Genomic DNA, 24776 nt, shown 5'->3' on the forward strand with positions numbered 1-24776 from the left:
GGTACACCATCACACAGCAGACAGAATGCTGTGCAGGGGTGGCCAAACTGTGACTCTGCAATTGTCCATGGACTACAATTCCCCTGCTGGCATGGGCTCATGGTCATTGTGGAGAGCCACCCTCTGGCCACCCCTGCAGGGTCTTTGACGTTCCAAGGTGGTTCACCATTGTGTGCCTGGATTTCCTCGGTGGTCCCCATTCAAGTACTAAGTTCAGACCAGCCTGATTTAGCTCTCATGATCTGAGAGATTGGGCTAGTCTGGGCTTAGCCATAAATGTCCTTTGCCATAAAACAGTCAGTAAAACGACCTTTTGAAAAAATCAAAAATGGATCTGAAGCTGTCCTTAATTTCCAAGATGGGAAATCTTTGGCTTTATCTAAGCCAGCAGCATGAGGCAACAAGAAAAAAAGGGCTAATGCAAAGTATGGTTGTCACTGCACATTACTGGGCTTAGACCTCACCTGCAGGAATGCTTCCAGTTTGTCATCAGTCTAGGATAAGGTGACCAGATTTTAACATCGGTAAATTGGGACACCATTGACCGGGAGGGAGGAAGGGGGGGAGAGGTTCTTGATCTATATGGAGCGACAAAAAGTTTCATAGAATGCAAAAATAGTATTGTAATATATATTTTTTAAATTTCAGCATAAGTACAATTTTCCAGGTATCCCCAGATGCCCCTCCAAAAGTGGGACAATCTGGTCACCTTAGTCTAGGAAATATATCAAAATATATCAACAAGCTGAAAGGATTCCAGGGTACGTCAAAAACAATGGCAAGGGTTGTGGAGACCATTTTTTAGTGGCAAGGGAATCTACACTGGCAGATGCCAGATGGAAAGTGACCCCCACCTTCCAATACCCAAAGGGGGGGCATTCAGAGGCTGGGGCGGGCATCTTTTGGGCTATGGTTGATGAAAGCATTTGGACTAATGTATATAAGCTACAGCAAAGGAGGTTTTGACTAAATTTGGGGAAGAACTTCCTGACCGCCTCCCTGGTAAACGGATGGATTCTTCATCTGGGAGGAGGATGAGTTGGTTTTTATGTAGCGTTTTTTCTCTTATCAGGAGTCTCAAAGCAGCCTTCCCTTTCCTCTCCCCACAACAGACACCCTGTGAGGTGGGTGAGGCTGAGAGAGCCCTGAGACTACAGCTTGGTCAGAAAAGCTCGATCCTAGAATCGTAGAGCTGGAAGGTGCCATGGAGGCCATCTAGTCCAACCCCCTGCTCAACGCAGGATCAGCCCAGAGCATCCTAAAGCAATGCCATCAATGCTGTGAGGAGCCCGAGGCCACCTATATGAGGGGGGTGGCTCCCCAGATCAGAAGCTGCCACTCTAAACCACTCCACCTGGGGAACAGTATACCTGTAGAGGTTGCCTTGGTTTAGAGCATTAGAGCTTCGCTGGTCGCTTTCCACAAATAAAATCAATGAATCCCTGGCAGGGTGCAAGCCTCCTCCGGCTCCCTTTCAAGGCAGGTGCGTGGAAACGGCCAGGGGAAGGCTCTCTCCACATGCTCAGAAGCACCGCCTTCCTCCGATCCCGCGCTGCGGAGCGCAAAGGGAGTTTCGAGACGGCCAGGGGAAGGGAGGGGGGAGGGAACCCCGCGCTCTTTAAGACCACGCGGCGCGGCCGGGCGACAATGTGCCTCGGCGGGCAAGGCGGGCATCAGCAGGGAGGCGAAGGCGAGCGCCTTAACCCTTTGCGCGCCACGCCCCTCCTCCTGCTCCTCCTCCTCCTCCTGCTGCTCCTGCTGGCTCTGCGACCAGGTGCTGCCGCCATCCATCCAGCCATCCAGGCAGCCATCCAGCAGCGGGGCCAGCGAGGCAGAAGCGGCGAGTGGCCCACCAGCGGCAGCCCCCACCTCCGGCTGATGGTGCGCGGCGGCGGCGGCGGCCCCCCGGCGGACGCGGGGAAGCGGGATCGGGCGTCCATGGAGCACGACCACGTCCCCCTCCGCAACAGCTCCCCGCCCGGCTGCGGCTTGGGCTACGTGCCCGTCGTCTACTACAGCCTGCTGCTCTGCCTCGGGCTGCCCGGTAAGGATCCCCGGGGAGGGGAGGGGAGGGGAGGGGAGGGGCTGCCAGGTCTCCCTCCGAGGAGCTGCCTTGAAGCAGGGGGAGGGGATGCTGGGATTGCAGTGAGGGGGGTCCGCTACCCCCAGGGGGTCCCACCCCCTATTCCTGCCAGACCCCGATGCCAAGAGAGAATCCCAGATCGGGAAGGGGCCACACAGGCCATCTAGTCCAACCCCCTGCTCAAGGCAGGATCAGCCCAGAGCATCCTAAAGCAAAGATGCCTGATGGGAGTCCAGGGGTCTGTCTGTCTGTCTGTCTGTCTGTCTGTCTGTCTGCTGGCCGGCTGTGCCGGACACCTGCTGATGGAGATCTCTCCCCCCCCCTCCGAACTCCAGAGGAGCTTCTGACCTTCTTCCAAGGGTGGCCAGGGGCCTCGTTTGCCCTGGACGTGCCTCTCTTGGGCCTTGGCCCAACACCTGCTGTCGGCCAGCTTTGAGCGGAGAGCGGAGGTGGCCCAGGGGGACCTTGAGCAAGCAGAGCCGGCTGCAAGGGAAGAGTCAGGCCCTGGTCCTCGCGGCTCTGCAGGGTCTGCTCCGAGCTGCCCCAACTCTTGAGGGGAAAGGCCACCTGGGACTGAACGGGAGTCAGTCCCTTTGATGGGAGATGCCATCACCTCCCTTGATGGGAGATGCCAGCCGTCAACAAAAGGGGCCCCTTCAGAAAGCAAGGCAGGCCCCAAAGCTGCAGGTGCCCTCCTGCTTTGCCTTTCCCATCATTAGTATTTGGGGATGTAGATTACAATGGGACAGAGGGTGGGAGGGGAGAACTGGGGGGGGGGGAAATGCAGCTGGTGGAGTTTACTCTACTTTCCCCTCCAGCAGTGGTCTGGTCCTCCTTTGGAAGCCCTGTCCTCTGACTTAGACACCTGGATGCTCCCATGCAGAGAAGACAAGGTGTCCGAGAGAGAATGTAGGTGTGTGGGTGGGGTGGGGTGGGGGGGACGGCAGAGGGGTGACTCCAAGAAAACCGGCCGGGTGAGGTCACCAACTTCCAAAGGTCATCTGAAGTTTCCCGGCGAATTCTCCAAACTCGTGCCACGACGCGGGAAAGACAAACCAGAAGGACCCCCTGGCTAGAGCAGCCAAGGGGAGCTTTCCCACCAGGGCAGCCATGACACACCTGTAGAGGCTCCCTGGGATGCGCTTCAGCAGAGGAACTGTCCATGGTGCTGACACAGCACTGTGCTCGAAAGAACCGTCCGCCTCGCGGCTGGCCAGCTGGTTTATTGGCGGGAGAAGCAACTAGCAGGTAAATGACTTTGGCAGACAGGGCTGGGGTGGAATGGAGACAGACCGGTGAATACTGCAGAGGAAGACAGAGGAACAAACCTACAAAACAACTGCACAGGCACACTTCCCCCCTCAGCTGCACAACCTTTTTGTACTGGCAGCCTCTAATCTGGAGAGCCGGGTTTGATTCCCCACTCCTCCACGTGCAGCCGGCTGGGTGACCTTGGGCTAGTCACAGTTCTCTTAAGAGCTGTGCTTGCAAAGCTGTTCTATTAGGGCTCTCTCAGCTACACAGGGAAGGGACAGGGAAGGGAAGGCAATCATAAGCGTCTTTGAGACTTCTTTGGGGAGAGAAAACCAACCTTCTTCTTAAAAAGCTGAGATCTCCAAGCCCTCAAGTGCCTTTCCAGATGGCTGCCAAGTACCTCCTTTCCCAGACCAACGTAACTGCTTTATGAATAACTGGTCTCCGTTTGCCCCCTTACCCTGCTCCCCTCCCCCAGTCTGGGATTTGGAAGAAGTCATTCAGTCTAAACTGCCTATAAGGTTGTTCTGAGAATACCATGCATACTGTGCACAGTTCCCTTGGGTAAAGAATGGGATTAAAACTGGATGGAAAGATACAGGCCTTCCAAGCAGGACCATATCCCTAACACAGAGGAAATTATCTGTGTCTGACATTGTCCTGAGAGTAATCCCCAGTGAATATCATGGGTCTTAGTTCAGAGTAGACTTGCTTAGAAGAAGAGATGGTTCTTATATGTGGCTTTTCTCTACCAAAAGGAGTCTCAAAGTGGCTGATAATTGCCTTCCCTTTCCTCTCCCCACAACAGACACCCTGTGAGGGAGGGGAGGCTGAGAGAGCCCTGAGATTACTGAAGAAGAAGAAGAGTTGGTTCTTATATGCCGCTTTTCCCTACCCGAAGGAGGCTCAAAGCGGCTTCCATTCGCCTTCCCTTTCCTCTCCCCACAACAGACACCCTGTGGGGTGGGTGAGGCTGAGAGAGCCCTGAGATTACTGAAGAAGAAGAAGAGTTGGTTCTTATATGCCGCTTTTCCCTACCTGAAGGAGTCTCAAAGCGGCTTCCATTCGCCTTCCCTTTCCTCTCCCCACAACAAACACCCTGTGAGGTGGGTGAGGATGAGAGAGCCCTGATATCACTGCTCAGTCAGAACAGCTTTATCAGTGCTGTGGTGAGCCCAAGGTCACCCAGCTGGCTCCACAGCATGTGGAGGAGCGGGGAATCAAACCTGGTTTGCCAGATTAAAAATCGGTTTCCTAACCACTGCACTCCCACATCTGCTGTCCTGCACAGACTTACTTCAGAGTAAGTCCCACTCTACTCAGGTCTTACTGAGTAAGATCGTTAAACAAAACCTGAAATTATTTCTATTAACATTTTTAATGTTAAATCTCTAATGCACATTTTTAAAGAAACACAATAATGCCCATCAGTATGAGCTATCTGTAAAATCCACTTTGATGAGACAAAACCAGAATGGTATCTTATTGTAGCTTTGGAGTCCTGTGTGCAGTTCTGGAGGCCTCACTTCAAGAAGGACGTGGATAAAATTGAAAGGGTACAGAGGAGAGCGACGAGGATGATCTGGGGCCAAGGGACCAAGCCCTATGAAGATAGGTTGAGGGACTTGGGAATGTTCAGCCTGGAGAAAAGGAGGTTGAGAGGGGACATGATAGCCCTCTTTAAGTATTTGAAAGGTTGTCACTTGGAGGAGGGCAGGAGGCTGTTTCTGTTGGCTGCAGAGGAGAGGACACGCAGTAATGGGTTTAAACTTCAAGTACAACGATATATGCTAGAGATCAGGAAAAAACATTTTCACAGTCAGAGTAGTTCAGCAGTGGAATAGGCTGCCTAAGGAGGTGGTGAGCTCCCCCTCACTGGCAGTCTTCAAGCAAAGGCTGGATACACACTTTTCTTGGATGCTTTAGGATGCTTAGGGCTGATCCTGCGTTGAGCAGGGGGTTGGACTGGATGGCATGTATGGCCCCTTCCAACCCTATGATTCTATGATTCTATGATTTGCAACTTGCAGATTTGTGGCAGACGTGTTTGGGGATGAGAAATCTCTTTCCTTAGATCAGGGGTAGTCAAACTGCGGCCCTCCAGATGTCCATGGACTACAATTCCCAGGAGCCCCCTGCCAGCGAATGCTGGCAGGGGCTCGTGGGAATTGTAGTCCATGGACATCTGGAGGGCCGCAGTTTGACTACCCCTGCTCTAGGTGTTCACAAATCTAAGGTGTGAAGAGGCCTGTCTTTATTTCTTTTGTATAAAGGTCCATCTGTTTGTCATTTGTTAACAAAAACCATTCAGAAAGTGAATCCCCAGGTTCTGTTCTACTAATGGTAGCACCTCCCTCTAGTGTTGGGAAGCTCCCCACACCAGAACAGACTCCTTCTTTAGTAGACCTTAATCTTCAGACACCCCCCCCCCCCCGTAGATTTTCAGTGGATAAAAGGGATAGGCAATGGGGTATCTTAGCAAAATCTTTCACCTATGTTCAATGTTGATCTTGGTTTACCTGCAAAATAGCATATGAGTTCCAGAAAACAACTTTATATCTCTCCTGATATTGTACACATGAGACCTTAATGTCTTCACCATTAAAAATATATAGTAAAAGCTCATCTACCATGGAACTCAGAAGACAAAACACCTATTGATGTCAGTAAAGTGGCAATACTCTTAATATTATGGTTCCACTTAATTGACATTTGGTAAGCCAGCTTCCAATAGGAATTGGAGCAGTAAAATATCAGCCATGTCCACATTTTGCAACATGATGAATTTTGAGCACTGTAATTGTGTTTCCTGAAAAGACCTGGCTGGAAGAGGAAAGGGGTTTCCATTGAAAGAGATTTGCCTTTTTATGTTACTTCTCCTGACATGCAAATGCCGCTAACTTTTTATCGTATATCTAATAGCAGTGGGTCGGCCCTACATAGATCAAAATATTTTCAAAGGATGGATAAATTATTAGTTTTTGCAAACCTGGGAAAAAAACCCATTTTTTTTTTCAAAGGAGGAAAAGAAAAAGGAGAAATGGGATTATATAAAATCAAAAAAGTTTAAAGACAGATCTCAGTTGCCATTTGGGGTTCCCTCGGCAACCGAAAACAATTTTGTTTAAAGTAAGAGGGGAGGAAGAAGGGGTCAACAAGATTCTTCTTCCCTTAAGTATTAGAATCATAGAATCATAGAGTTGGAAGGGGCCATAGAGGCCATCTAGTCCAACCCCCTGCTCAACGCAGGATCAGCCCTAAGCATCCTAAAGCATCCAAGAAAAGTGTGTATCCAACCTTTGCTCGAAGATTGCCAATGAGGGGGAGCTCACCACCTCCTTAGGCAGCCCATTCCACTGCTGAACTACTCTGACTGTGAAAAATTTTTTCCTGATATCTAGCCTCTATCGTTGTACTTGAAGTTGAAACCCATTACTACGTTGGCATGTTCCCTTCTTGTTATATGGGTTAAAATGTCAATCCTATTCAGAGCCTTTCCTCATCCCACTTTTCTCATTAATTCCTCACACATATCCCGGCCTTTCTCCAAAGAGATCACAGCGATTTTGATGGGTGAGGGGATTTAATTTGCTCTCACAACAACCCTGCGAGGCCAGCTAGGCAGAGAGAGAGTGAAGCAAGCTTCATGACCTTGCCCCAGATTCTCTATCCCAGATCTTTCAAGTCCCCATTAGCCCCTGCGACACACACAAGTGCAGAACACAACTGGATCTGTTCAGACTCTAGATTCCCATTATAGGAAGGACCCTTAAGGTCACAAGGGATCTCTGGGATTTCATTCTCAAGAGTAGCTCATGGGACAGGAGGAGCATAATCTTCTTGAGGTGTTGTTGTTGTTGTTATGTGCGAAGTCGTGTCCGACCCATTGCAACCCCCTGGACAATGATCCTCCAGGCCTTCCTGTCCTCTCCCATTCCCCGGAGTCCATTTAAGTTTGCACCGACTGCTTCAGTGACTCCATCCAGCCACCTCATTCTCTGTCATCCCCTTCTTCTTTTGCCCTCGATCGCTCCCAGCATCAGGCTCTTCTCCAGGGAGTCCTTCCTTCTCATGAGGGGGCCAAAGCATTTGAGTTTCATCTTCAGGATCTGGCCTTCTAAAGAGCAGGCAGGGCTGATCTCCTCTAGGACTGACCGGTTTGTTCGCCTTACATCTTCACAAATTGGATATATGTTGCTACTAAGACAGCATGGCCACGGCCAAGATATTTTGATTCTGTTCACATGCCCTAAGTCTATCTTGCTAATGGAAATATTAACCCAAGGAGACTGAGCTATAACAGCTGCAAAGCAGAGGGTAACTCTCATGAGAGGATATCATCTCTGAAGGGGGGCAGAGTCACACCTGTCCATGCCTCTGAAATGTCATCCTTGTTCTCTTCATATCCCTGCTCAACAGATCCAGTCTTCCTTCTCCAAGACACTGGGAATTTGGAGGAAACAGTATGATTCAATATGCATATCAGTTTTGTAGAAGAAGAAGAAGAAGAAGAAGAAGAGCTGGTTCTTATATGCCCCTTTTCCCTACCCGAAGGAGGCTCAGAGCGGCTTACAGACGCCTTCCCTTTCCTCTCCCCAAACAGACATCCTGTGGGGTGGGTGAGGCTGAGAGAGCCCTGATATCACTGCCCGGTCAGGACAGTTTTATCAGTGCCGTGGCGAGCCCAAGGTCACCCAGCTGGCTGCATGTGGGGGAGCACAGAATCGAACCCGGCATGCCAGATTAGAAGTCCGCACTCCTAACCACTACCCCAAACTGGCTCTCTTGTCAGAAAGGAACGCACACAGCCTTTTGTGTGTGTGCCTCTCTTCCTTTTCGCTTTGTGCCACGAAAATGAAGACATTTTTCAGTGTCGTTTCAGGCTCAATTGCACATCAATGGCATCAACATTGTATATAAATTGGAACCAAAACAGCACGTAAATGGTCAAAGCAGGGTCAAATAAAAGAAAGATCAGCCGCGGCAACTAGAATGAAGGTTAACCAAAGTCAGTGATAATTTAAGAAATTAAAAAAGGAAAAAGCGGGTGGAAATGGCACTCCAGCATCAGGCTGAAAGCCCACCTGGAAAAACCTGTGTAACCTAGCTTTTTTGGAACTGTAACAGTTCAGAAAGTATCCAGGTAGACTGGATGACGGGGGGGACCAGCAGGAAACGGTGGTCTAGAATTACTCTTGGGAAGGAAGGAGATGTTAGAGCTGGGTGCCTTTTGTTGAGAAAAAAACAAAAGGGAAGAGCTTGGATAATTGAGTTTTCATGCAGCAGCCCAGTAAGTTAGCTAATAGTCACTGTTCATGTGTGAATATATGAAGCTTCATTCTTCAGAATTGTGCTCCTGGACCCATCCAGTACAACATCAACACACCGATGGGCAGCAGTTTTCCAGCAAAGAAAGGTCCTGGTCGGCTCCTTTTCTTCTAAAAATGGGGTGTCCAGGATTTGAACCCGGGACTGGGGACATTTAGAGCAAATGCTCAGCCACTAACACAGGGGTAGTCAAACTGCGGCCCCTCCAGATGTCCATGGACTACAATTCCCATAAGCCCCTGCCAGCGAACGCTGGCAGGGGCTCATGGGAATTGTAGTCCATGGACATCTGGAGGGCCACAGTTTGACTACCCCTGCACTAAGATATGACTCACCAGAATCCTTTCCTTTTAGTTTCCTACCTGTTTTTGGACATGGTTATTTCAGGGTCTAATCTGGCAAGCCGAGTTTGGTTCCCCACTCCTCTACGTGCAGCCAGCTGGGCTACCTCGGGCTTGTCACAGCACTGATAGAGCAGTTTCTCCCAGAGCTCTCTCAGCCTCACCTCCCTCGCAGGGTGTCTGTTACGGGGAGAGCAAAGGAAGACAATTGTTAAGACAGTTTGAGACTCCTTTGGTCAGTGAAAAGTGGCATACGCAACCCAACTTCTTCTTCTTCCCAAAAATGGGGGTTGGTGATATGAGGCGAATGGGTCCATTTTGAAGTGCAGAGTAATGTTTTTTAATTAACAATGTAGGATTCCTGCCCCCCTCCCTAATTCCACACCCCCTGAATGCAATCAACTGGAGAGAGGCACACTTGAGTGTAGAGTCCTTGTTCCACTCCAAAGGTTTTGATGTCACAAATTATAGTCTCTTCGTGATTGGAGCTCTAATTGCTCGTTTTGAAACGGAGTATGAAACAAATCCTGGGATGCCAGAATGGTTAATTATGCCATTGTTGTATTAACTCTGACGCTTTCATCTCCCTTCTCTGCCATCTTGGATCTGTTGCCAAGAATTAAAGGGAAATGTTAAAGAGAACTGGGGGGGGGGGCACTGTAAACTGTATGCATCCAGCCAGCTCCTTATGGTTACAGATTGGCCTCCTGTGGAGCATCTGGCTCTAACAAGGTACACTTAGGCCAGTCTCTTGGCACAGAAGTCAAGGAAAGCTCTGAACACGTTTGACCCAACTCCACCTTAAGAATCAAAGGCCAGCAAGTTAATAGAAAGCAAGGAGGTGTCGCCTGCTGTTTCTGTCTTCCTGAAAAGAGGACCAGAAGGCACCTTCAAGAACAGGCCTCTGATATAAAACAGATGTGCCCCCTTGGATGGCTGTTCGCCGGGCAAAAACTTCCAGTGTGCCTTTTGTTCCCCCACTGAGAGGCTGAATTAATTCTGTTGGCACAGACCACCTGGTCAGATGAAACCAGAAGGATCCCCTCCCAGTGATCAGCTCCAGAGACTTCCTCACCTGCCTCCATCCCAGCCGTGCTTCACCAGGGTCATCTGAGGACAATCTTTTCATTTCCATCCCAGGCGATCGGACGTGTGCTGTATGCTGAGTGTACAAAGACACGCGAGGATTTCAGCCGAGTAGCACGATAAGACAGTCGTAGCTCATGCTTGTGAGTTCCTGGTGGGGAAGGTTCGGGCTGCTGTGCGGAGGAGGAGAGAATTTATCTAGCAGAGGACGGCCCAGGCCCCAGGGACTCAAGGCAATTGGTACAGAGGGAAGAGGGAAGAAGACAAAGGAGCAGGAGAGCTGCACCAATCAAAAGAATATCGCGCATCCAGTCTATATGCCAGCCTTTCTCAAAATCTTTACTGTTTGGTGTAGGTTAGGAGTGCGGACTTCTAATCTGGCATGCCAGGTTCGATTCCCCACTCCCCCACACGCAACCAGCTGGGTGACCTTGGGCTCGCCACGGCACTGATAAAACTGCTCTGATCGGGCAGCAATATCAGGGCTCTCTCAGCCTCACCCACCCCACAGGGTGTCTGTTGTGGGGAGAGGAAAGGGAAGGGAAATGGAAGCCGCTTTGAGACTCCTTCGGGTAGAGAAAAGCAGCATTTAAGAACTCTTCTTCTTCTTCTTCTTCTTCTTCTTCTTCTTCTTCTTCTTCTTCTTCTTCTTCAGTAATCTCAGGGCTCTCTCAGCCTCCCCTCCCTCACAGGGTGTCTGTTGTGGGGAGAGGAAAGGGAAGGCGACTGGAAGCCACTTTGAGACTCCTTTAGGTAGAGAAAAGCGGCATATAAGAACCAACTCTTCTTCTTCTTCTTCTACTGTTGAGAAAGCCCTGAAACATTCTTCAGGCTTTGAGAAACCCCAGAAGCAGCGCAAATGGGCAGAATATGCTTAGGAAGCAGAGTTATATCCATGCCCACCTGGGGTCCCTCCTCTTCCCACTCCCTCCTGGCCCATCATGGGCCATCTTGGGAGAGGAGGGTGGGCCAACATTGCCATATATGGTCATATAATCAGCAGTAAACCTTAGAAAATCCAAATTGACTGCTCACCCACTACCTAATTGGCTCTCATCCAGGAATGGGCTGCCCAGGAAGCAGCCCTCAGCCAGCTTCCCACCGGCAACTTCCTGCTGGTTTCAGAGGTGGGCCTCAGAGCATGCCCCATTGCCAGTAATTTGTCCCGGCCTCTTTCAGCTTGGAGGACATGGGGGGGGGGGAGCTGTGGCAGACCCTGTGCACCTTCTGGAGGTGGGGGGGCTACAGAAGACCCAGAAATGGTCCCCTGCTGGCCTCCTGGGATCCAGGGTGCTAAGGAAATGCCTCTGCCCTGTCAATGTTTACTCGTGAGTAAGTGGTGACCCTTATCCAGGAACGGCCTGCCCTGGTGGCTTAGCCCCAATCCGAAGTCAGCCCTTGGCCAGAAAGGCCTTAAAAAGGAGTCAGCTTTCCGCTTCCAACTTCCTTCCGGTTTCAGAAATTGGCTGGGTGTAAGAGAAGCCAGCCTCAGAGTAGGCCTTGCAGCCAGTAAGTTTTCCTGACCTCTTTCAATTTGAGGGACATGGAGGGAAGCTGCGGAAGACTCTGTACACTATCTGGAGGTGGGGGGGGGGGCTGCAGGAGACCACCTGCTTGTGGGAAGGCTCGAGGGTGTGACAGGTGACAGTGGATGAGCAATAGGGTTGTGAGTGTCCTGCATAGTGCAGGGGGTTTGACTAGATGACCCAGGAGGTCCCTTCCAACCCTAGGATTCTATTCATCTAGGGCTTGCAGTAAAAGTATCACAATGCATGCATGTTGAAACACAGGTCTCATTTAAAAAAACAGCTGGCATCATGTTCCCTTTAAAAGACTGACAAAGGCGATTGGCTGCCTGTCTTGATTGACAGGCGAAAGAGAGAAGCGTGTATAGCACACGCCCCTCTTTCGCCATTTCAAGCAGGCGTGTGAAATGGCAGGGAGCACGAGATGGCAGCAGGTAAGAAATTCCCAGAGGCGCGTTTTTTTTTTAGCGTTACGCCGTTGCGCTGACGTAACGCTAGTTTTTTGTATTGTGCAGAATTTCCCATCGACTTTACCACCTTGGTCTTGCTGCAGTCGTATCCAAGACCATCACAACAAGGCCAACTTGAGACCAATGGCATGGGAGCACCATGAGGTCATGGGTACACGTGGAGAGGGGAGACGCTGTTTCCCAGTAGCGACTTCCCCGTACCACCTTCCCAGTAGAAGAGTTGGTTTTAATACCCCGCTTTTCACTATCCAAAGGAATCTCAGAATGGCTCCCCACAACAGGCACCCTGTGAGGTAGGTGAGGCTGAGAGAGCCCTGAGAGAAACTGCTCTGTGAGAACAGTTTCTAACAGAACTGTGACTAGCCCAAGGTTACCCAGCACATGGAGGAGCTGGGTCCATCCCTCCGGGGAAAGAGAGAACAACTCTGCTCCATCCTCTACATGGCAGCCTTTTAAATACTTGAAGATGGTTCTCAGATCCCCTCTCAGTTGTCTCCTTTCTAAGCTTAACAGATCAAGCTCCCCCAACCTTTCTTCCTACGTCTTGGTCTCCAAACCCCTGACCATCTTTGTTGCCCTCCTCTGGACATGTTCTAGTTTGTCAACATCCCTCTTCAACTGGGGGGCCCAAAACTGAACACAGGATTCCAAGTGAGGCCGAACCAGAGCAGAGTAAAGCAGCACCATCACCTCCCGTGATCTGGACACGATACTCCATTTGATACAGCCCAAAATCCCATTTGCCTTTTTAGCCACCGAGTCACACTGCTGACTCATGTTCAATGTGTGGTCTACGATCCTCTTTGCACATGCTACTGCCAAGACAAGTCTCCCCCCTCTTATATTGGTGTGTTTGGTTTTTCCTACCTAAATGCAGAACTTTCCTTTTGTCCCTATAGAACTTCATTTTATTCAGTTCAGCCCACTTCTCGAGCCTCTCAAGATCATCCTGTATTCTGTTGCTGTCTTCAGTTGTGTTTGCTACCCCTCCCAGTTTAGTATCGTCTGCAAATTTATTAAGTAACCCCTCTAATCCCTCATCCAAATCAATATATTGAACAACACAGGCCCCAGGACAGATCCTTGGGGTACTCCACTTGTCACTCTTTTCCAAGAAGATGCGGAACCATTAACAAGTACCCTCTGGGTACGATTTGTCAACCAGTTATTGATCCACCTGACAGAATTAGGATCCATACTGCATTTTACCACCTTGTGAACAAGAATATCATGTGGAACCTTATCAAAAGCTTTACTGAAATCCAGATAAACTATGTCCACGGCATTCCCCTGATCATTTTTAATATGTGTGGATACGTGAGTTAAACAAGGTTAGCATGCATAGAAAAACCTATGTCCTTGTTGAGTCCAGGGTATGTGTTGTAATAACTTGCATTTTTGCAATCTCCCTTTCCAGCCTGTTCTTGAAGTTCCTTTGCCATAAAAACAGCTACTTTCAGGTCCCTTCTTGAATGTCCTGGAAGGTTGAAGTGTTCCCCTACAGGCTTTTCAGTTCTGTGGTTTTTGAGGTCAGACCTGTGTCCATTAATCCTTTGGCGGAGGGTTTGACCCGTTTGCCCTATGTAGAGAACAAGGACAGTTTTTTAAAACAAATCAGACTATGCATGCTAACCTTGTTTAACTTGTGTATCCGCATTCCTCACAATTTCTTTTATTGGGGACAATGTGACTGTAAGGGGATGGTCGTGATATGGAATGGGATTTTGAGTTTAGCTTCCTGGTCTTGGGATGAGAAAGACTTCCAGGAATGTTTCACATCTGTATGGAGACAGATGGGGCCGGCAGCAGATGGTGGGGTGGGAGTCGGTGATCGCTAACATATAGACAGTTTTATTCCTCCTATGCTTTTGTGAACTACAACTGAATTTGAGAGGACCAAATTGGCTGTTTTGGCCAAGAATTATCCTATGGCTGCATTTGGATGTTGTGACACAGTTGACTAATTTAACAGAATTATTTCTTGCTTTATACTCCCACTGTCATGATGGTCAGTTCACAGTCTGAGGAAGGGTGCTTGCACTCAAAAGTTCACGCCTTGAATAAATCTTTGTTGGCCTTAAAGGTTGGCCTTAATGCTGGCAGGGGCTTCTGGGAATTGTGGTCCATGGACATCTGGAGGGCCGCAGTTTGACTACCCCTGGTGTAAACAAGGGACATTAGCTGCATGAGGATTACAGACTTGATCTGAAGCCTGACAAAACGTTGCCTCTGCTGAACGCCAAAGCAATTTGCTTCCCACTCTCACGAAGGATCCTTTTAAAAGGTCTTTTTTGGTGGAGGCCTGCGGCATCCTAAACACTCTTGTATTGGGCCTCAGCTTTTGGGGATCCAGGAAGCAGATGGCTGGTTGCATGTTGTGGAACCTCCCATTCGCAAACAACGGGCTTCAGTCCACAAAAAGTTATACCATAGAATCCTAGAATCCTAGAGTCGGAAGGGTCCCTAGAGGCCATCTAGTCCAACCCCCTGGATCAGCCCAAAGCATCCTAAAGCATCCGAGAAAAGTGTGCATCCAACCTTTGCTTGAAGACTGCCAGTGAGGGGGAGCTCACCAGCAATGTGGGCTAAGTCTTTATGTACCTGTTTGTTTGTTTGTTTGTTCCTGCAATGGCTGCTGGTCCACAATGCATGGAAGAACCTCCCTCCTTCTTTCTTTTCCCCCCAATGACTGTGAACGTGGGTGATGGTGCCATCCCCTTGAGTGGCAGAGGCTCTCACTGCTAGAATGATGCCGGTTCCTTCCCCCGATCCCAAGAAATCAAGGGCAGGCAGCCCTGATAAATGTAAGGGAATCACCGTGAATCCTAAGTGCCCAAGGACAGGCATTTGCGGGGGGCGCTTAAGGACACTCTTTCCTTTTCTCCCTTCATTCCCCTTGATTCCTGTTTAGAGGAATCCTCATAATTATTTCTGATTGGCCTTGAAAAGGCCATCAGCACAATCAGGGGTTTAACATTCAGCTGGGCGCATGAGTTCTGCCAGAGCAGCAATTAGGGTGTGCATGCAAAAGAATGCCAATGCTATGGCAAGTGAGACTGCCAGAACACCTTGGCCACTTGGTTCATGAACAAGCAGCTGCAAGCTTGGGGCAGGTATGCTCGGGTGAGGGGAGGCAGGGCATGGTGGCCAGGTCGGAGTTGAGAATGGGAGTCAGGCTGGGGCACTCACTTTGCATTCAGAAATTCTGCAGTCAGTCCCTGGCACCTACAGCTGGAATGCCTCACAAACAGAAAACTCACACCCTGTCACAGGAGATTGCACCGACCTTGACAGACAGAGGATTTAGTTCTGGATGTGGCAGCTTCTCGTGTTCTTGCGGAGTTTGGCACATCTCCCCATATTCAATCCCTTGAATCTTCCGTAGAAGGATCTCCAATAAGCGGCATCACATCGAAATCCCAAGATGTCCTCGTCCCACTGTATACTGCAGGCGTCAGACTGCATCTGTCTGCAGTTCTGAAGGCCTCACTTCAAAAAGGGGTAGACAAAACTAAGAGGGGGCAGAGGAGAGTAACAAGGATGATCCAGGGCCTGGAGACCATGCTCTGTGAGGAAAGGACTGAGAATGGAGAGGAGGAGGTTGCAAGGAGACGTGGTTCAGCCTGGAGAAAAGGAGGTTGAGAGGGGACATGATAGCCCTCTTTAAGTATTTGAAAGGTTGTCACTTGGAGGAGGGCAGGGCCCTGTGGGCAGCAGAGGATGGGACCTGCAGTAATGGATTTAAATTATTTGTAAAAGAGGTTCTGTCTAGCTATCCGGACAAAAGAATCACAGCTGCCTAAGGAGGTAGAGAGCTCCCCCTCAAGGACAGTCTTTAAGCAGTTGCTAGGCAGGTACTTACCCTGGATACTTTAGGCTGATTCTGCATTGAGCAGGGGGTTGTCAGTGGTTCCCAAACTTATCTGGCCTACCGCCCCCTTTCCAGAAAAAATATTACTCAGCGCCCTGGAATTTTTAAAATTTTATTTTAATAGTTATTCATCGCCACCAAATGCACCTGTGGCCCATCGCTGCCCCCCTGGATCGCTGCAGCACCCACCAAGGGGCAGTAGCGCCCACTTTGGGAATCACTGGACTAGATGGCCCCTGTGGCCTCTTCCAACTCCACGGTTTTACGAGTCTGTGATTCTAAGAGATGCTGTGGAAGACCCTTCTGGAGGAGGAGCCACAGCCAGCCAATGAGGGACTCGATAGCAAAGGGTCAAGCAGATACAGAGCGATTTTGGCAGTGGTGGTTGTCCCTAGGATAGAGTCCATCACTGCCTGCAACGGAGCTATGAGATTGTACTGCAAATCAGGGGTGGCCCTTCTGTGGCTCCCCAGATGTCCATGGACTACAAATTCCATCATCCCCTGCCAGCATGCTCTTAGGGGCTCATGGGAATTATAGCCCATGGACATCTGGAGAGCCAGTTGGACCACCCCTGCTGTAAAGCCCCAAATGCAATTAGGATATATATTTAAAACTGTTTGGCTATTCATATCATAACCCCTGCCTCCTGGGAAGCTAACAGACCTCTCTCTCTCTCTCTCTGCCTAGCAAACATTTTGACCGTCATCATTCTGTCCCAGCTGGTGGCTCGCCGGCAGAAATCCTCCTACAATTACCTTTTGGCTCTTGCGGCCGCAGACTTGCTGGTGCTCTTCTTTATTGTCTTTGTGGACTTCTTGCTGGAAGACTTCGTCTTGAAACAGCAAATGCCCGAGGTCCTGGATCGAATTGTCGACGTCTTGGAATTTTCTTCCATCCACACCTCCATTTGGATTACTGTGCCTCTCACCATCGACCGATATATTGCCGTCTGCCACCCTCTGAAGTACCACATGGTTTCGTACCCAGCCCGCACCCGGAAAGTCATCGTCAGCGTGTACATCATCTGCTTTCTGACCAGCATCCCTTATTACTGGTGGCCCAAGGTCTGGCTAGAAGACTACAAAAGCACGCTGGTCCACCACATCTTCATCTGGGTCCACTGCTTCACCATCTACTTGGTGCCCTGCTCCATTTTTTCCATCCTGAACTCCATCATTGTGTACAAGCTCCGGCAGAAGTGCCACTTCCGACTGAGAGGCTACTCCACCGGGAAAACCACCGCCATTTTGTTCACCATCACCTCCATTTTCGCCATCCTCTGGGCACCGAGAATGATCATGATCTTGTATCACCTGTATGTCTCGCCGAAAGACAACAGGCGGTCCGTCCACATTGTCTCCGACGTTGCCAACATGCTGGCCCTGCTGAACACGGCTATCAACTTCTTCCTGTACTGCTTCATCAGCAAGCGTTTCCGCACCATGGCCGCCGCCACCCTCAAGGCCTTCCTGAAGTGTCAGAAGCAGCCCATCCAGTTCTATACAAACCATAACTTTTCCATCACCAGCAGTCCCTGGATCTCCCCGGCCAACTCACACTGCATAAAAATGCTCGTTTACCAGTATGATAAGAACGGGAAGCCTATAAAGATATCGCCGTAGTTGTGTCTTGAGAGGTTGAGTCTCTTGGATGCCGAGTTCTTTTCAGGCTCTTCCCTTGATGGGACATGGGTGCCCACAGGGTCCTTGCAAAGCATGGCTGTTGGATTTCACTTGCCTGAGGACTGGGAACGGGTTTAGGCAGGAACTGTTGAGAGGAGCAGTCGATCTGGAAGATAAGGAATGAGAAGGCAGAGCTGTTTCATCCCTTACTTATAGGACATCCTGAACATGCTTAGAGGAGGCCTTCCATGTCATCCATCCAATCCTGAGCAACGTTCTGGGCGAGAAGTTACTGCAGAATGTCCCTGCAACTATTACAGAACTGAGGCCACACAGCCAGACTGAACATTTTATATCTTTCTCTGCAAAAATGGACATTATGTGCTTTTGCTTGGAAAGGGAAGTGTTGTTTTTTTTTTTAATTTTGATCCTGGCATGGAAACCCTACTGCACGAATTGTCCGCTGTTGAAGAAAGCAGTCCGGTGGCCAGATCTATTTACTGTAGCGAGCCCACTGGAAGAAGGATCCAGGCCTATAAGCCAATGTATGGGCCTTATCACGGTAAGCAGTGCAAAAACTGCAGCTATACAGATGATTGTGAACATTTTTTGAAGATGCGTTGTGAAGACCATCTTGCAGGAGGAGGTGGCCTTTCTCCTTCGAGCCAAGAACAAAGATCACCTATTTGGGTGTTGATTTCAATGAGCCCCTTTTCAATTCAGTATTCCATCTTCCAAGGTGCTTTGTTACTCTAGAGACATTGAATTTAGTTTGTGATTTATATGGGAATCCATAATTCCTGCGGAATCCTAAGAAATCCGAAGAAATAGTGAGATCTTACTGGGTCAAACTTTTAATTATGCACATTTGAAAAACCCATGAATGTCAGAAGAATGGGTTGGGGGGGTGCGGTTGTGAATGTATCTGACATACCACTTGAACATACATCATTAAGAGTAGAATCTGTTTGTGGAAGTACGTTTGAAACGATTGTAAGAAGGCAAGCATTTGAAATATCCAGCTTTATAACCCAAGAGAAGCAATACTGCACATTTCAGCAAATGTCAAGGAAGAACATGAACAATGAACAGTTCCATCTCTGTTGAGACAGTTGTGAGGGGCAATTCATACTGGCCTTAAAGAATCTGAATGTAACTCTCCATAGCATGTGTACCGTCATGTGCATGGGATTTTGGCAAAACTGTAAGCATCTGAGTGCACTGCTTCTTCATATGTTCCAATTGCCTCGGTGTTCTGAACTCAAGTCTATGACAGGCAGGTTTCTGTAGGACTGAAGTTTTGCTTTCAGGGGCTGTGATGGGAACGTCATTGGAGTTCTGAACGGTGCTTGGCCCCGAGTATAATTTTACTCTCTGAATGGATTCGTAGACTGGTGGGGGCAGATATGACAGCTCCTAGTTCTGTGAGTGCCCTGTTCTCAAGCAAGAGTCACAACACCTTGTTTGAGGGCCAAATGATACATCATCTTGATGTCCCTCAACTGGAACACAAAAGGTGGCCCTGAGAAGACATGGGGGGAGGCTGATATGAACCAGGGTGATGGCACTGGGAATGGGAGGGGTCATGTGTCCTCCTGCTCCATTTCTTTCATTCAAAAAAATCCCTCCCCCATTGCTTTTTAAGAATGGTGGGTGGGATGGAAAACTGGTACACATGTTGTGACTGCCTGTTACTTACTGGGGCTTGCGGCAGGGGAGAGAATGGAGAAATGGCATAGAGGGGACAGCTAACCCTCCATTCCCCAGGGCTCTGGCCCCACTTCATAGGGATGCCCTCAGGTTTGAACGTTGAGGACCAGCCACCCCATCTCAACTCAGTGGGCCACCATTGCAGGCCACAGCAAGAGAAGGGTAATCTCCATCTTGGTTCTTCCACGTCCCCACCGGTGCATTCTCGGAATTGCAATTCCTAGACTGATTGATATTATTGACAGGGAGGGGGAGGGTCTTAAGTCCAACATCTACTATTATTTAACTATCTCTGACAATTCAGATCGATGGTCCCCTTCCATCCCTGACTGCTTTTCAGTACCGAATATCTGGAGTTTCAGTTATGTAGCTCCAAGGTCATGGGCTCTTTTGGGCAGAAGGAAGGATCGTCCCTGATGATGCCCTCTGAATATTCTCTTGCAAGGCCAGATTTGCTCCACCACATTCGATGATCAGCACGTTTTAAAGTAAGTTGACCAGGCCTGAGCATTGTGGGGAAACCTATATCATTTCCACAAAGTGCTGCATACCAGAAACTCCCTCTAAAACCCACCCCAAGGTATGTTATCCATATGCAGGTTGGCTTAAAAATCAAGAATCTGGACAACCCATCACAAATACACACACACACACACACACACACAGGGTTTGCATCTTTAAAAATCACAGCAGTTAAAAAGTAGGAAAGGAATATCAATTCTCAGCCATCATCAAAACAATTACCATCAAAGGAGACCAACAACTCCTTTACTGCAAATCTGGTTTATATTTATAGCTTCTCCCTGACTCTGTGCTCATGAATGTATTTCTCCTTTGTATTTCATCCTTTGACATCGCAAACGGACGTTGAACCAAAGCGGATCTGTCCAAGGTCCTGAACCGTACAGGATGGGCTTGTCAATAGAAGGCGCTTTCATTGAGAATTTGCTTGAACCGATACCTGGTGAAGATGCTACATGATTGTATACGTGCAATAGACATATACTTGTTTCTACAAATGCAACCAAGGCTGATTTTTGTCCAAATAGCAACAACAACAACAAAAACATTTATATTTAACTTTTTGCACTTCTATATGAATAGCTACACCTAAGCAACTGAATGTTTAGAACTTTTTAGGGGAGGAAGGACCTATGTAAACTTTGTATGTGGAAAGCAATTACTATGTCCTTGTCCTTCTAAAGCTGAATCAGTGTATTTAATGCAGGACTTATTAACCCTGGATGGTCACAGGCAAACAGGAGGGTGAGGGAAAGTCACTGTAATGGCTTTGGGGTATGTGTGTTCTAGCTGACCTCCCAGCTGGGCTTGCTGGTTTCATTATCCTGTTTGTTTTCTTCCATTGACTGTAGGCCTTGGCTTCCTTTGGCCATGGCTGGTGTGAGATCCCAAGACAGGTGCCAGGGATTGAACCCGACAGCTCCTGTTCCTAGGGAGTGCATGGCTTCTGCAGCAGAACTAGGGCTTCTAGGCAGCATTTTTAATGTTAGGACAACAAATACAGGAGGAACCAAACCATGTTGGTTGGGCGTGGGTTGGGTCAACATGACTATATATGGTCATATCACCTGATAAATATATATCAAATATATATACACACACACACACAAATATGTAGAGAGAGAGATTAATTAACTTCCACCCATTTGGGAAACCCTTTCAGGAACGTCAAGAAAACCTGGTTGAGAAAGCCAGCTGTAGGTGCCTGATGTTTATCCTCTAAAAACTTGCCTAGGGACATTCACAGAAGGCAGTTTTTGTCTGCCACTACAACCCTACAATGTGGGAACAGGCCCATTATTCAATTATCCTTCAATATTCACCGCTGAGCAAGGCACGTGAACACCACTCTAGTGATACTTGTGATCGTGTGGAGCCACAAGCAAGCAGAGGGTCCTCCATGCAACCTGGGAACCTGGCCTTTAACAACTTTTGTGGCATTCTGGCAAGATATATCCTGCCCCTCCCTGCTGCCTATGGGAAACTGATGGCTGAAAGTTGAATTGCTCCATTACCCCAAGAGAAAGAAAGTGGTCCAGATGCTTATGATGTCTCCGGTGTCTATCAAGCACCAGTTATGTCCCAATCCCTCCTTTCCAGAACTCTCTGAAACCTTAACTGGTAGAGATGAAGGAGCAGGTGAGCCTGGCATGCCAATTCTAAACTGCTCTGCTGGTGTTAACTCGTTGCCCCTTTCAGGGAAGACGAAATTCCAGCGGCGTTCCAAGGCCCTGTAATTTCAAACAACTGCGCATGATGGAAGGGTACCCAATCGAATTTGGCGGAATGTTCCTTGGCTTGTTCTTCATCTAACGCAGATGTTGCTATTGGTGACACTTGGCATCTTGTTCAGATCCTGGTACGCCCAAAAATCTCCCTTGGGAGAATCAGGCCTGGTCTCCTCCTTTCTTGGGAAGCCTCTCCAATCTGTCTAGTGAGGGGGCAACTCACCTCACCTTATTTTACCTGTTTTTTAATTCAATGACTGTTGTTACCTTAACACTGTCTTGCTGAATCATCGGTCTTTTCTGATGCTCCAGTGGCTCGGTATTAAACAAGTGCTGAGGAAGCAAATGCAATTCAGTTCTTGGGAGACAGCTCTTGGGATTTCAGCAATCCTCCTCCTCTGTCCCCAGATTTAGGTTTCCAGAGGTTGTCCAATGTACGCAAGCCTATTGCTCCAGGGCCACCGTCAATTTTACAACCTCTTTAAGGTTGATTTGACCTTCGTTGACTTCTAGTGAGGATTCAGATATCCTTCCAAACATTTGTTCGTCTCCTGATTCAATTCAAATGACTCAACAGTTATGTAAAACCAAAACTTTTTTTAGAACTTAGATCTACTGTAACTGACTCTCATAACTCTCTAGTAATCATTCAAACATTTGATGACCTACTCTCTGATATAATTGGTGTACTAAAACACCCTAATGGGCAGACAAAAAGAGGAGAGATTCTTCCAGATGCCTGGTTTGATAAGGAATGCAGGGATTGGAAAATTCATATTTACCACCAATGTCAAACTCCCTTTCTTGCAGCAGAATATTTTAATATTAAAAGTCAAGTCCAACAAGAAGAAGAAGAGTTGGTTCCTATATGCCGCTTTTCCCTACCCGAAGGAGGCTCAAAGCGGCTTACAGTCGCCTTCCCATTCCTCTCCCCACAACAGACACCCTGTGGGGTGGGTGAGGCTGAGAGAGCCCTGATATCACTGCCCAGTCAGAACAGCATTATCAGTGCTGTGACTAGTCCAAGGTCACCCAGCTGGATGCATGTGGGGGAGCGCAGAATTGAACCCGGCATGCCAGATTAGAAGTCCGCACTCCTAACCACGACACCCATAAAAGAAAAGCAGAAACATTTCATTAATAAGCAAGGGGCACAGCTTCTTCAGGCCACGACCTCTAATAAAGCAAGGCAAATTTGATCAATAATTTCTGGAGCATTTCACAGTGGCAATTTCTAGCACCATGCAGAGAGAGCTCCGGTGCCGGAGTCCATTTTTAAAATCACCTGGCTATCCTGGAATTCGATACCAGCAAGACAAAGCAATGTTCTGGAACTACAATGGGCTGGAACTGGGAAGACCTGCTGGTGTCTAGCATTTGGCTTGACTCAGCTTTCATTTCCAACGCCTCCAAATACCCAAGAAAGAGAATATATCAGGCCTTGATTTGTACATGTCTTCATTTCTAGAAATAAAAGCCAACCCCCACCCACAATGTGTACAAATATTATCTACTGCCTATTCAAACTGTAACAATTGATATTTTCATAACTAGAGACTATATTGTGTCTGACAATACTTGTTTGTATTCTAATAAATTCTCAGCGCGTGGAGGCGGACTCTGCACTGTGTTATTCAGGAGGGGTCTGCTGCTCGGTGGGTCCTTTGGAGGCACAGAACAGGAACAATGGGCCCAAACAAAACCGATTTGTGGACAGACAAAAGGATTTCTCCCCTATATAAATCATAATGAGTTTCTAGAAATCTTTTTCAATAAGTAATGATTTTACACACTAAAAAGTGGCAAACCAGGCAAACTATAGAGACGCTGAACATTAGTAGCTCTCTCTGGAGCATGTCTAGAGGAGGGCTACGGAGATGGTGAGGGGTTCGGAGACCAAGTCAAATGAGGAAAGGTTGAGGGAGCTTGATCTGTTTAGCCTGGAGAGAAGACGACTAAGAGGTGATATGATAACCATCTTCAAATACTTGAAGGGCTGTCATAGAGAAGATGGAGCAGAGTTGTTTCCTGTTGCCCCGGAGGGACAGACCAGAACCAATGGGTTGAAATAAATTCCAAAGAATTTTCAGCTTAACATCCGGAAGAAGTTCCTGACAGTCAGAGTGGTTCCTCAGTGGAACAGGCTTCCTTGGGAGGTGGGGGGTTCTCCTTCTTTGAATGTTTTTAAGAAGAGAATAGATAGCCATCTCACAGAAATGTTGATTTCATGATTTTACTTATCAGGTTTGCAGATGACACCAAATTGGGAGGACTGGCAAATACTCCGGAAGATAGAGACAGAGTTCAACGAGATCTGAACACAATGGAAAAATGGGCAAATGAGAACAAGATGCAATTTAATAAAGATAAGTGTAAAGTTAAGCATCTGGGTCAGAAAAATGAAAAGCATGCCTACTGGATGGGAGATAGGCCTCTAGGTAACACTGTGTGTGAACGAGACCTTGGGGTACTTGTGGATTGTAAGCTAAACATGAGCAGGCAGTGTGATGCAGCAGTAAAAAAGGCAAATGCCATTTTGGGCTGTATCAACAGAGGCATCACATCAAAATCACAAGATGTCATAGTCCCATTGTATACGGCACTGGTCAGACCACACCTGGAGTACTGTGTGCAGTTCTGGAGGCCTCACGACGAGGATGATCTGGGGCCAAGGGACCAAGCCCTATGAAGATAGGTTGACTTGGGAATGTTCAGCCTGGAGAAAAGGACGTCGAGAGGGGACATGATAGCCCTCTTTAAGTCTTTGAAAGGTTGTCACTTGGAGGAGGGCAGGATGCTGTTCCTGTTGGCTGCAGAGGAGAGGACAGTAATGGCTTTAAACTTCAAGTACAACGATATAGGCTAGAGATCAGGAAAAAGTTTTTCACAGTCAGAGTAGTTCAGCAGTGGAATAGGCTGCCTAAGGAGAACAGGTGATGTGCCAGATGTTTCCCTTGAATAGAATCATAGAATCATAGAGTTGGAAGGGGCCATAGAGGCCATCTAGTCCAACCCCCTTCTCAACGCAGGTTTAGCCCTAAGCATCCTAAAGCATCCAAGAAAAGTGAAGCCATGAAGGTCCAGTGTTTTGGTAAAGGGATCTGTGGCTATCCATGGCAGTCTTCAAGCAAAGGTTGGAGACACACTTTTCTTGGATGCTTTAGGATGCTCTGGGCTGATCCTGTGTTGAGCAGGGGGTTGGACTAGATGGCCTCTATGGCCCCTTCCAACTC

The 24776-nt window shown here is 48.3% G+C and overlaps 1 protein-coding gene across 2 annotated transcripts; it reads left to right on the plus strand.

The window, feature by feature from the left end:
- The first annotated feature begins 1682 nt into the window (after positions 1–1682).
- LOC143827293 (putative G-protein coupled receptor 139) lies at positions 1683–23094 on the plus strand. 2 transcript variants are annotated; one of them, XM_077316747.1, is made up of 2 exons: positions 1683–2044; positions 16650–23094. In XM_077316747.1, the coding sequence occupies exons 1-2, from the start codon at positions 1879–1881 to the stop codon at positions 17582–17584; spliced, it is 1101 nt and encodes a 366-aa protein (XP_077172862.1). In that variant the 5' UTR covers positions 1683–1878; the 3' UTR covers positions 17585–23094. The 2 variants fall into 2 exon arrangements, with proteins under 2 accessions (XP_077172862.1, XP_077172863.1); XM_077316748.1 differs by lacking the exon at positions 1683–2044 and adding an exon at positions 9953–10235.
- Positions 23095–24776: the final 1682 nt, after the last annotated feature.

Source organism: Paroedura picta, chromosome 17, assembly GCF_049243985.1.
Source record: "Paroedura picta isolate Pp20150507F chromosome 17, Ppicta_v3.0, whole genome shotgun sequence".
Lineage (NCBI taxonomy): Eukaryota > Metazoa > Chordata > Lepidosauria > Squamata > Gekkonidae > Paroedura > Paroedura picta.